This window comes from Cyanistes caeruleus, chromosome 3, assembly GCF_971803275.1.
Source record: "Cyanistes caeruleus chromosome 3, bCyaCae1.hap1.1, whole genome shotgun sequence".
NCBI classification, from domain to species: Eukaryota; Metazoa; Chordata; class Aves; order Passeriformes; family Paridae; genus Cyanistes; species Cyanistes caeruleus.
Window position 1 is genome coordinate 113362226 of NC_141703.1, and position 13020 is coordinate 113375245.

General features: G+C 46.4%; 1 protein-coding gene and 2 long non-coding RNA genes across 6 annotated transcripts in view; 2 read left to right on the plus strand and 1 right to left on the minus strand.

Annotated features, from left to right (window-relative positions):
• Positions 1 to 10006, minus strand: part of FCHSD2 (FCH and double SH3 domains 2) — a 127696-nt gene extending 117690 nt beyond the window's left edge. For 2 of the 4 annotated variants that reach the window (XM_086883625.1, XM_086883624.1), the window contains exons 1-2: positions 9470 to 9976; positions 7177 to 7274 (exon numbers count right to left, since the gene is read on the minus strand). In XM_086883625.1, the coding sequence (XP_086739751.1) occupies positions 7177 to 7274; positions 9470 to 9955 (584 nt within the window). In that variant the 5' untranslated portion in view covers positions 9956 to 9976. Of the gene's footprint in view, positions 1 to 7176; positions 7275 to 9469 lie in introns of all 4 variants that reach the window. The other 2 variants (XM_086883627.1, XM_086883626.1) reach the window with 2 other exon arrangements.
• Positions 471 to 3509, plus strand: LOC111930988 (uncharacterized). The gene is made up of 3 exons (XR_002865380.2): positions 471 to 675; positions 1988 to 2300; positions 2464 to 3509. It is a non-coding gene; the product is annotated as an uncharacterized LOC111930988 (long non-coding RNA).
• Positions 10007 to 10800: 794 nt separating the features above from the next.
• LOC111931033 (uncharacterized) lies at positions 10801 to 12003 on the plus strand. Its single transcript, XR_002865413.2, has 2 exons — positions 10801 to 10891; positions 11819 to 12003. It is a non-coding gene; the product is annotated as an uncharacterized LOC111931033 (long non-coding RNA).
• Positions 12004 to 13020: the final 1017 nt, after the last annotated feature.

Consider the following 13020-nt stretch of genomic DNA (forward strand, 5'->3'; position numbering starts at 1 on the left):
GGAGCAGGAGAGGCTGATCCCAAGGACCAGCTGGGAATGACAAGAAAAGTAAGGACACCAAGTTCTCTGCAACCAAGATAACCACAGTACTTGGGCACCTTTTCTGGGAAAAAATGGGATTTGATAATCCCATTCCCATCGTTTTTCAGGATGCTAGCACTGAAAAGGCACAAGGTTTCTAAGGTCTCCTGATGGGATATTGGCAAAGGCAGCAAAACGCGCAAAATAAACCTTTTGGCACCAAAGGGTCAGACACTGAGCAGGTTCCCCAGGGATTGGAGACAGCACCAAGCCCGACATCAAGAACCTTTGGACAACGCTCCCAGGCACAGGGGAGGTTTTGGGGTGTTTGCAGGGCCTGGAGTTGCACTGGATGATCCTGATGGGCCCATTCCATCAGGATATTCCATGACTCTGTGACAACACACCACCACAGGAAATCAGGCTAGGCCACACTGGTTGTGCCTGGAATGGGAAGAATGCTCTTCCTCTTTCCAGCACAGCTCATCGTGACGTTTGTGGGATGTCCCCAGCACCCTCCATTCCCCTTTACACACAGGAGTTTCAAGGAGCTGGGATGAAAAGCCTTGAGGGAAAGCCTTCACCACAGAGGTGATGTGATGAAGAAGAATGAAAACACAAGAAGCACCTTGAGTTTGAACAAGTGTAACAAAGGTAGAGCTTTTTGTTCCTTGAGAACTACCCTGAGCCATACATTTTAACAAACATTGCAATTGTCCCCATAAAAATCTGTACCAAAGGAAACTCTACAGGACTTCATGGCAGCTGCTGGTTTCCCAGAGCTCTGCCAAGTAATATCATGGTGAAAAACAAGAGTTAAGTCCAGGAAAAGCCATGCTCGGATAAAATTCAGGGGGAAAAAAAATAAAATCAAACCCACACGACTCTCTGCAAACTAAAGACTTCGTTCTTAAAAATGGGGCACGAGTCAAAAGTGAAAATGCAACTTTTGGCAAGGAGCTGTACTCAGAACCTAAATCCTCTGATTATGTCTTGGAAGACAGACTCACACTAAAGCCACAGCTTAACAGAACAAGCCCAGGTTCTCCTGGAAGCCCTTAAAAATCAGACTTCCAGAGCATGTGTTGGGATTGCTCTGAGAAGAAAAAGCTCATTCAAATGCAAACCTCAGAGAAAAAGAATGGGGAAAAGAAGAGTTTTCATTCTGATGTGAGAGATGGTTTCTTGGGCGTTTTTTACACTATTAGTTCTGCTGTGAAAAAGCAAACAAAAAAATATCATCTTTTGATTATTTAATTTCCATCAGTTGAAAGGTACTCAGAAATACTAAAACAGGAGATCCATTAATTTTTGTTTGTCAGGGATTAAAAAAAAAAGAAGGAATGTGGTCCTCTTCTCAATTCCACTGTGCCAAGACAGGCCTGAATCATTACACTGTGGCCATGTTTATACTAAAACTCTTCTTTTTTTTGCTCAGAACTTGGATTTCCACACCCAGTAGGCAACAGCTTTTTTTAAAGTACATTCCAAGCTTCCCTCAAACAGTTCCAGTCAAAACATCACCAGATTTTAATTCCGTCAAGAATGTGAGCATCTCATTAAAGCCCTGACTAATTATAGGTAACGTGCCCAGACCACAGATTCTGTTGTATCTTTATATGGAATATTATTCAGAAGTAACTGCACCAGCTTTTCTCAAAAATTCTGAATTTTCTGCTTATTTAGTGTTAGAGCAAAGAATTGTGTGTCCTCAACTAATTAGAAGAGCCTGGGAAAGAAACTGAAAGTACAAAATAAAGTCACAATAATCACTAGTGGTGAGAAAGACCAACCAGGAGGAAAGAAATGTCAGCAGCTTGTAAGAAAATTGGAAGTTTTAAAGAAATAAATATTCCAGTCACACAAAGGAAAGCCTCAAGTGTGAGTCAAATCCAGAAAAAAATAACATATTGCACATTGTTTTTGGGAATTTTTCTGATTCTTCTGCTGCTTTCCACTTTGGCAGGTTTGCAGGTTTCAGAACCTGTAAGCACAGCAAATCACTCTGCTCCTACTGAAATAAAGCCCCAAACACCAGAGGCAAGAATTGCATCTGCTGAATGCAGGGAATGACCTTGAAGGAAAAAGGAAGGACACATTTCTCAGCAGGATAAAGAGAAAAAAGTGATGGAGCTGCTTGTGGATAGATGAATTTTTTAAAAAGGAGCTTTATCAGACACCCACTAGCCAGAGGCAAACATGCTCTGGAGCCCAGGTTCAGGAATATCCAAATAAATTGCATTCCCTGCAGCTGGAGACCGGAAAGATCAGGAAGAAAGGTAAACTCCTCACCACCACCGTGCCTGGGGGCAGGAAAAGCAGAGATTTCTCAAAATTATTCATAATCTCTCACGGAATTCTAATACATATGGCTACACACACATGTAAATACATTACTATTTTACAGCTTTTTTTTTTCTCCATCTGCTCCTCCTTCCACAGCTCCATGAGGCTCTTCCCTAACACAGAATCTTTTAAGGGATCTTGTAGATTTGCTGTATTTAAAACTGGAACTGCTGCTGGTCTCTACTCCACACTCAGCCCCAGCTGCCATAAACCTTTATCAGGAACCTGCCAACACAGCTAGCCAGATTCCAGGAGCACAAATTCCACCAGGGAGTACAAAGTATATCCAACAGCAAAAGCTTCCACGAAGCATAACTGAGCACAGAAAATGACATGTTAAAACGAGCAGGAACTGGCTGGCCTCGGATGTAAATTCATTCATACTTTTACTTTCTTTTTTTAAATATCTGTGCTGCTCGCTCTGGCTTGTTATGACAGGCTGAGGCATCGAAGGAGTTTTCTGTCCTCATCCTGGGCACAGAAACACAAATCCTGCCCTGGAATTACTACTTCCCTCACAACCTGCAGGAGGGACAGCCCAGCAACAGCATCCAAGGCAGGGAAGGGCTCAGATTGGTAAGGAAGATCCAAGGAGATCCACAAGATCCACAAGATCCACAAGATCTCCCCACTTGGCTTAACACATCTTCAGTAGCTCTGATGAACATTAAATAGGAAAGAATCTCAGAAATAGAGAACTAATTAAAATTCACAAGGTTAAAGAAAGGGAGGAGATGAAGCACCTGGGAAGAAAAAAACAGAAAAAAAGAAGCTGACAAATTGGAAGGAAGAAGGAATCGTCAGAAGGCAGAGCTTTGGAGGAGAGGGTGGAAGATAGAAAATCACAGAATCACAGAACATTCTGAGCAGTAAGGGACCCACAAGGACACCCCACAAAGGCAAAGCAGCAGCAGCAGCAAAGTGAATGACACAGAGAAATGCAGCTCTATCAAAAAGAAAATGTCAGCAGGCAGAAACCACAAGGACAGAACAGGGAAGGAAACAGAAGGAAGTATTTGTACATAGATTTGCACCCCTATCAGGAGCACAAGTAGATTGTGAGCCTGTCTTTTTGGCAATTCCTTTTAAGCTATGAATGTGAAAAAAAACCCTGAAAAAAAATAAATTCAGGAGCCAACAAATGAAAGGACTGTATTGTTACTCTGCCTCAGACAGAAATAAGGCAATCTTTACATCTCATTTCAAACGACTTAAAAGGATGAAGCAACGTAGATCAACACATCCAGACAGCCAAAACGAGTTAAGACTTAAATAAGGTGAATTTTCCAGAGCTGTAACTCACAAAGCAGCAGCTGTGCCTTCTACAGGGCCATCAGGCTGGGGTTACACAGTGACTTTAAACCCGTGTGAACCTGGGCTGCTGTTGAGCAGCTTTACTTTCCCTCTCCTTCCTCAGCTACTCATCACTCCTCTTCCCTCTCATGCCACACTGGACCAGGGACTGGATTTCTCAAAAAGCCTGGGAGAAAAGCCAAGGAAGGTTTGATTTCAGGTGGGTGAGTCCCCTGATCCACAGAACTCACCCACCCTGTGATGCCTCAGAATCAGCTGGGCCAGTGGACCTGGCCCTACATCTTTAATCTAGATTAAAGTTAAAACAGACACATAAACACAATTTCATTCTCTCCAGCAAAACAAAAATGTGAAGAAGTATTAAAAAGGACATTTTAGGATTCCTCAGCAAATCCTGAAAAGGCATAACAAGAAAAAAAAAAAAAAAAGCAGACCCCCAAGCCTTTGAAAAAGCAAGACCCAATGTTTAATGTAAAGCAATTATCACTTAATGAGTTTATAAAGTCTGTAGCACATAAATACCTCACAGAAATGCCAAGCTGAATTGAAATGTGAATCATACAGAGTTCTTTACAATTCTGCAGGCACTGGTACACACATAAAAGGAAAGCATCCCTGTGTCCCAGCAAACCAAGAGCATTTCCAGACCCTGGCTGTGACTTACTTATTACCATCAGTTAAATAAGGCAATCTTAAAACCAAAATAAAATACATGAATATTGCTAACACCTCTGATAAATTCAGTCATGTAGCCCAGCAAGAAAAAAAAAAGAAAAAATTAACTCCTAATCATAATTAACTGCCTAAAAGCAGCCAGTGTGGATGGAGGGAAGGATCCTTGCCATAAATGTTGAAGGGTTTCTGGATCACAGCAACAAAACCTACATTTACCTGTCAAGAAAAAACCTTTTCCTCCATCCCAGTGGCAGAAAGACAACCTTTTTTATGGTAATGCCAACACAGATCTCCCACATGAAGGCATGAGATAGCTTCAGTGAGCTACAGAAGATAAACACATGTCATGCCTAAAAGTAAGCCAAAGACCCTAAAAGCATCCTGAATCACTTGTTCCCAAATTCCCCAGTCACTAAGCATGAATAAATGTAACACGAAGAGCCAAGCAGAGATTATAAACACAGGAATGTATTTTTAAATCTATTTGCTAACACATTTCAAACACATTTTTTATTAGAGTCGTGTCAAGTCGCGGAAAGAGACTTCAGCTTTAGTGCTGCTGAGCTACTACAGAGGAACACAACACGGTTTGTTAAGACAAATGGACATTTGGTACTTTTTAAAATAAATACTAGAATTTTACATAGTGTCAAAAGCCATCCAAAAAAAAAGGGTAGTTACACACATATACCTCGACCCTGACCAAGAATCCCCAGTTTTGCATAAAGATATCAAAGCTGCTGGAACTGCAAGCATGCTTTATGGGCTGGTAGACTGCCAAAAATCATCTGCTAATACACCAGACAATAGATGTATTCTGCTGGAGAACCTTCTGATCTTTTCCTCCTATCACTTCTCTTACTATACAAAAAATGTGATTTGAATGCTTGCATTTATGTGCCAACAAATGAAGCAATTACTCACAATAAAGTAACTTTTTCAAACATGCATTTTTAATCACTGCTTTGCAAGCCCTGATTCAGTGTTTCCTGTTGCCATTGCAGTGCTTCAGTTTCTGGAATTCCGAGTACAAAGCTGTGCTCCTGCAGTGCCCAAAAGCTTCAAAAACGCTACCAAAGGATCCAAACTCTTCTGAGTCTTGATAAACAAATGACACTCTGCTCAAATTCCATACTTTTGGATAACAGCAGGGTGCTTTCTGTACAAACAAACCATCCTTCCAGAGACCAAAACGATCCTGTGTGTGGTTCCAGCTTTCTGGAACGCTCCGGAACCACGGTGGCCACATATTCTGAATCCAGCCATAAATTACAGGGGATATTAGGGTGAGGTTGACACCCAACTTCTCACAGCAGCATCACACCCTGACCAACACCATGGAGCCCCCAAACCTTTCCTCCTTCCCAATTCAAAGGCCTCTGCATCACACACCGATACCAGGGCTTGTTCAGCAAATGCTTTTAACCCCAAATTCCCTGGTTCTGGTTCTCTTATCTGATATTTGAACAAATCACTGACACCACAGAGCTGTCATACCCCATCTCATCATCCCACACTGAAAGAATGTTTAATCTGTAAATCCACGCAGCAATTCTGCAACCAGAGCGCCGAACACACTCAGTGACCATGGGAGTGAATTAAACATATTAACCCAGCTTCCTAATCCCCAACATTAAAATTCAGAAATTTAATTAACTGTAGAAATTAAATTACATTAAAGGAAAATATTTTAAGCCAGCATTTTCACATTTTCTTGGGTTTGTATCTACAGGCTTATGACATCTTTCAGCAGAATACAGACTGAAGTGATCAGAAGCTCCTGAAAAACAGCAAGTGCTGACAAAACCTGGGCTAGAGCAGCAGTACCCAGCCTAGATGCTGTAAAAATAAGTTTCCATCTAAGGGGGGAAAATTCCTTGGATCTTTACTGTTACTTTTTACTCAGCATTTGTGAGTTACACACTCCCCAGAATAATCTTAAACTGAGAAAATGAACACTGTGATCTTTCCCATACAAAAAAAAAAAAATGTTTCAACACCCAAAAAAACAAGGGGGAGAAAAGGCTCCAGCCTTGACATTCTGATTTATGGAGGACGCTGATAGTGAGACAGACAGAACTTCATCTGTCAAAGCCAAGCACTAATATACAAACATCAAGCAGGAAATCTCATTTAAATAATTAACATGTGGACTATCCACTGCCAAAAAGAGTGGGGCAGCAATGGACTTCTGCTGAATATTTTACAAGAAATGGAATGATTAATCCTCCATATAATGTCAGGTACCCACTGCTACCACATTTTGTTAAAAGCAAACCTTTAATTTCAGGAGAAGAAAATCACATTAGGTAAAAGGAATAATGAAAGCCCCACAACTGATATTGTGTGGATTGTCTCTATTGTTTTGAACCCATGCAGAGCTTTAAATTATAAATGCAAATATCTTCTTGTAACTTTCTGGTAAAAAACGCAATCTGCTTGAAAGTGCTTTTCAAAGCTATCTCTAGTGAGACATAAATCATCAGTGGCTTTAAAATATTTTAGTAATCTTAGCAGCCTTTTACAACTGGTAAATCAAAGTTTCAGAATATTATGAAAATAAATATTGCTGAAAAGACCAATGCTTTTTGGATGTTGTTTGTGAGTTTCTTTTAACATTTCCCCCATTGAAGAGAAGAAAAAATGGTTTGCATTGTGTTAGCTCCAGTTATAATTTCCAGCTGTGTCAAAACTTTAACAGCCTAAAAGCAGGAAATCCAAAGAGGAAATTCCATCGTCAGTTCCTGAATTTTGTAACTCAAATGTTCTTCCAAAAACTGGACCTTAAAGGAATTTTGGTAACATTTTCTGTAGCCTTACCTGATATCTTCCAGTAGGTCACATTCTGCCTGATGCTTGGCCTGAAGTTTTGTCATCTGCTCAACCTGAATGTTTTTCAGTTCTTGTGTAACTTTCACCTACAAAAAATCCAAACAAACCCAAGGACCACTTATATTTATATTCTGTAGTTCAAGTCACATTTCAATAAGCAAACAAACAAAGTGGAAAAGGCTTCAGAAGATTGGCTTTACATTTTTAGTACTGGTGCAGTTTTCCTTTGAGCCTTGAGATCCTGCACAGCTAAAATTCCAATACTTTGGAAATCTACTTGGTAATTGGCAGAGGGTACCAATGGCCCAGGTATTGGGAACAATTTGGTTTTGGAAGGGAGCCTTGGAACTGTTTTGTTCTTGTTTTTTATAAAACGAGAGGTGTTGGCATTTAAGCCCTCTAGTGATCACAGGGAATCCACGTATCGGCCTAAAAATGATCACCAATACCTCTGAACACATTATGCATTCATGAGGACAGAAATGCCAAACTGTTACTGCAGAGGGATGAGAAATTCATAGAGGAAGAGGGCACCAATCTCCCTGTTCTTCATTACCCAGGCAAAAAACCCATCCTGGATCTCATCAGCTTCTCTATTTTAACTCTGAAAACCATGCACCAGCAACAAGCACCTTTTAACCACAACATCACATGAAGACATGTTTTTCACATGACGCAAAAAAAAATAAAGCACGTGTATGCCCCTGACTTTAAGCAGTAAAAACATCTATTTTTAACGTGAACTTTCAGTATTTTGGGTTTTATCTGTATATAAAAAAAGCCCAACTCAAAATAAATAAACCCACACAACACAACCCAGGTAATGGAAATAAGCTCAAATGAAATAATACGGGCAAAGAACTACACACGTGTAAAATAAATAAACCACCAAACACGGAGCGAAATGGAAATAATTGAAATTAAATTGGTTTCGTTTGACAAAAGCAGAGCCCACCCCTCAAATAAGAGGCTGGGAGGCAGGGATGAGCCAAGGAGAGAGCTCCACTGCAGCCGCCTGCCAGGATTGCTGGGGAGCTCTGGGCATGACAAGGGAATGAATGCCGCTTGTTCCCTCCTCTCCTGGTCACTATTGCGGCGGATTGCCAGGCGGAGAACCGGGCAATCTCCTCTCCCCACGGAAAAATCCCAGATCCACAGGGAAAATCCCCGCGGGGCCGCCAACCATCGCGGCCCAGAGCACCCCAAAGCGGGCAGCAGCACGGACATGGAACAGGCACAGATCCCAGCCCCGCCGAACTCCCTCAACAGGAGCAGCCTCTCCATCCTCTCCACTCTCCCTTCTCCCCACGGCCCGACCGCTCCGCACAAACCCCAAAATGAGCGGCCCAGAAATCCCCACGGACCACCGCCAGACCCCGCTCCAGCTCAGCTCTCCCAGACACCAACCTGCCTACCCAGGCAAGCCACAGCGGGCACAGCCTTTATCCCAAATTTCCATTCCTGCTTGCCTCTGCGCCCACACCAGCAGCCCTGACGGGCAGCACCCCACATTCCCACGGCCGCAGGGTCACCGCAGAGCCTCCCCGCTGCGTCTGCAGGTTGTTCCCATCGCACGTGGGAACGTGTGTGAAAATGCTGTACAATTCCGGCCGTCCCTGCTCCTGTGTGCTCCTGTGTGCTCCTGGCACACGCCGGGATAGTCTGAGTCCCTGGATCAACTCCAGACGTGACCTTCTTCCCCAAGACAACCAACCCCTCGCTGCTGGCACCAACACACCGCACGAGTCCCCAAAACCCCCGTGCTAGCACCCCACAGGCAGCACAACCTCGGCGCCCCCATGCAGCCAAGCCCTCCGCAGCCACTGACCCCCTCCCAGCCCTCCATCTCCCCTGGAGAGCCCCCGCTGGAGATGGGGGTCCGTGCCCCCCTGCGCCTCCATCCTCTCCAGTGCTTCCCCATCCCTGCCCTGCCTCCAGAGCTCGCTCCCATCCCATCCCATCCCCACCCCACCGCCACGCCGGCCCTCCGTGCCCAGTCCCCAACAGCCCCCCCGACAATTCCCCAGGACCCACCTTGCAGGGCCACCCTCGCCAGAGCCCCCCCAGCCCCCAACTCGCCGCTGCACCCCCCCACTCCCTTCCCAACACTTGGCGCTCCCTCTCCCAACCTTCCCGCAGCCTCCCCCACCTCACAGCCCACCCTGACCCCCACATCCCCCCGTACCCCAAACCCACCCCACGGCGCACCCCCCCAGAACCCCCCGCGGCCGCCCCCCGGCCCCTCCGTGCACAGCCCCCCTGCGCCGGGCGGGGGGCTCACCTTCCTCGGCGGCGGCTGCATGGTGGTGCGGCGCTGGGTATCCACATCAATTCCCTCCCCCCCGGCAGCAGGATGCGGCCCCCGCTGCAGGAGGAGGAGCAGCGGGAGGAGGAGGAGCGGGCAGCGACCGTCTCCCTCCCGGTTCGGGGCGAGTCCCGGTCGGCGGGAGGAGCGGGGAAGGGAGGGATGGAGGCGGGGAGGGATGGCGGGGGGAGGCCGCTTCTTACGGGCAGCCGAGCAACGTCCCGGCGCTGGGGAGCCGGCGAGAGAAACGAGGCGGCGGAGGGAGAGCGGGGAGAGACTTCGGGAAAATACGTGTTTGGGGGGGGGGGGGGTGGCGGGGTGGTGGTGTGGAATAAAAGGAGGAAGGAAAAGGGAAAAAAAAAAATATAATAAAAATAAAAGAACGCCGTGAAAGGCGCGCGGCGGCCGCGCGCGCCCCCCAGCGGCCGAACCGGGGCCTGCGCCGCCCCCAGCGGCCGCCATGGGCAGGGGCGGGGCGGGAACGCCCCCGGCGCGCGCGGCGGCCGCTGGGGGGCGCCACGGGGCGGCGGCGTGAGGGGAGGGGGCGCGATGGGGCACGATGGGGAGCTGCGGGATGTACACGATGGGGTGTGCACGGTGGGGAGCTGCGGGATGTACACGATGGGGTGTGCACTGTGGGGTGTGCTCGATGGGGTGTGCACTATGGGGTGTGCACTGTGAGGTGTGCTCGATGGGGTGTGCACTATGGGGTGTGCACTGTGGGGTGTGCACGGGTTTGCACTATGGGGTGTGCACTGTGGGGTGTGCTCGATGGGGTGTGCACTGTGGGGTGTGCACGGGTTTGCACTATGGGGTGTGGATGGTTCTGCATCGTGCACAATGGGGTTTGCACAATAGGGGTGTAAGGGGGGCTGTGGGATGTGCGGGGCTGTGTGCAACGGGGTGTGTGAGGGACGGACAAGGTATATGAAGGGTTTGGGGTTTGCACAAGGGGGTGCTCAGAGGTGAAGGGGTTTGCACAGGGAGGGCACAGGGTGTGTGAGGGATGCACAAGGGGGTGCACAAAGGTTTTGGGATTTGCACAAGGGGGTGCTCAGAGGTGAAGGTTTGCACAGGAAGGACACAGGTTGTGCATGGGGCAGTGAAAGGGGGTGCAGGGGGTGCTGAGGGGTGCAGGGAGGTGCCCAGAGGAGTGCAGTGCCCTCCAAGGCACGAGACCAGTGCAGGATCCACACACTGGGATTGGGGTGCGGGACACAGCTGGTGGCACTCCAGCCATGCTCCTTGGCACAAAGCATCATCCCCTTCCATCCAGCACTTTCCAGACTGCCCAAACAAAGCTGGGCAGCAGGAGCTCGATGTGAGCTGAAGTACCTGAGGGACCATCACTCCCCAACAGCGGCTGGAGAATCCCTTGATGCTGGCACCCTGATCCTGGTGCGTCCCATGGACAGCGCACTGGGAGCAGAGCACCCGGACACGAGCCTTTGCACAGGCTTAGTTTGTACCAAAAGAAAATGAAACAAAGCTGAACTCTTGAGCATTGCAGATGCAGAGAGCCCAGGAGGCAGAAGTGATGCTCCCAGCCCTGTCTTGTTTTGCTGGGTGTGAATTAAAAACCCCTGATCAGAAGTACTTTTGGGCTTTTAACCTCCCTCTCCAGCACTGAAATTCCTGGCCTTTGCTTATCAGTTCTGCTGCAACGAAATCTTTGAAATATTAACATGCATTTGACTGTTTCCCTTAAGCAAATTACCGGGCAGTTTGCAGAGCATCAGACAATTCCCATAATTGCATTTTTCCAAGTGCTCCAGCATTGCAGCCGCTGCTCCATCGCCAGCTCCTTCATTATTGATGAGCTGCTTTGCTCCAGCTCCCAGAAAATGACCCCTCACCTTTAAAAATGCTTTAAAACAAAAGTGCAACTTGAATTCTGCTTTTCCCTCCAGCTATTAGTTTATTTAGTGCTGCTAATTAGTCTTAACTCTTTCTCCCCAGGAAGCTTGAAATGATTAGGGAGACCTGGCTCATCAGCAGATGCTGTGAAAATATATTGCGTCTCTCTATTAGGGCTGCAAGGGGATGGGATCTGCGTGTGCAGCCCTTCGTGGAATCGTGGAATGGTTTGGGCTGAAAGGGACCTAAAGCTCATCCAGTTCCACCCCCAGGCCATGGGCAAGGACACCTTCCACTAGCCCAGGTTGCTCAAAAAATCATGCCCAGACTTCTGCATGCAGGACTGAAAAGCATTTTAGCTACCAGGCCTACAGGCAGATGTATCATCCTTCCTTGTCATGCAGTTGTTTTTCAACTATTTGCTTGTATTCTTCCATGAATAATTACATTTTATCTATTTGACCACAGATTCCCTGAAGCCTGACTCATGGAGTGCTGCAGGTTCGATGTGAGTCCTGGAGGATTTTGCATCTGGGATGATAAATCCGGATGGAGTTGCCTCTTGTAGCTGCCCATGGCTCTTCCACATCTTAATAAAACTGCTGATAGTAGGGGAGAAAAAGGATGTGAAATAAAGATTATCAAAAAGTCAATAGTATAAGTGTCTATGTGTTGTATGCTTTATCAAAATACTTGTTTTCACACCATAATTTGAATTTGGCTTATGCTGAGCCTTTATCCCTTGATTTCTCCTTTCTGATTGCACTCAACATGAAGGTAGTTGAGTCTCATGGAATTCCAAAATGGTTTGGGTTGGAAGAGACTCCTGAGGATCAGTCCTGATCCTTAAATTCCATCCCCTGCCATGGCCAGGGAAACCTTCCACTAGACCAGTTATTCTTTTATATTTTATTGACCTTTATTTGATTTTGTTTAATTTAATTTAATTTATGTTTCTTTCATTCTATTTCATTTCATTTCATTTCATTTCATTTCATTTCATTTCATTTCATTTCATTTCATTTTGCTTAACTTCATTTTTTATGAAGGAGGGTACAGAATGCAGTCCCAGAGCAATACACACCTCTTAGGGAACCCCAAAAGAGATGAGACATCAAGGTTGGAAACCCCAGGAGCCAAATTCCAGCCAATGGTGACAACCCACAGCTGAAAACAGCAGCTTATTCCCTCATCCAGAAAAAAAAAAGAAAAAAAAAAAAAAGAAAAAAAAGGAGAAAAAAATAAAAGAAGGAAGAATTTAGCCATAAAAACAAAATTTGTAGAGGAACTTTAGGGATCGGAGCTCCCTTGATTCCCATCCTCAGGCAAAGGCAACACGTTGGATCCCAGCTCCCAGTTGGCTGCTCCGTTGTCCCGTTGGGCCTGTTCATTCTTCACACCTGAATTTAATCCCTGCAGGGTTTTAAACCTTTTTAAGTACAAAAACGCGATGTGTTGGAGTGTTCTTGGCTGCCAGGATGCGCTTCCAAGCGGAATCCAGCGAGTTGGAACCTGCTGCTGGGCCCGTGATTAACGCGCGAGGCAGCTCCGGCCTTGGCAGAGCAGCTTCCCCAGCAGCCGATCCCAGGCGCTGCTGATAACGCGGATTTTCCCTGCTGGCCTGGCGGGAGCAGTCCTGGCAGAATCTTTGCTTGCCAGTAGAGAGGGTG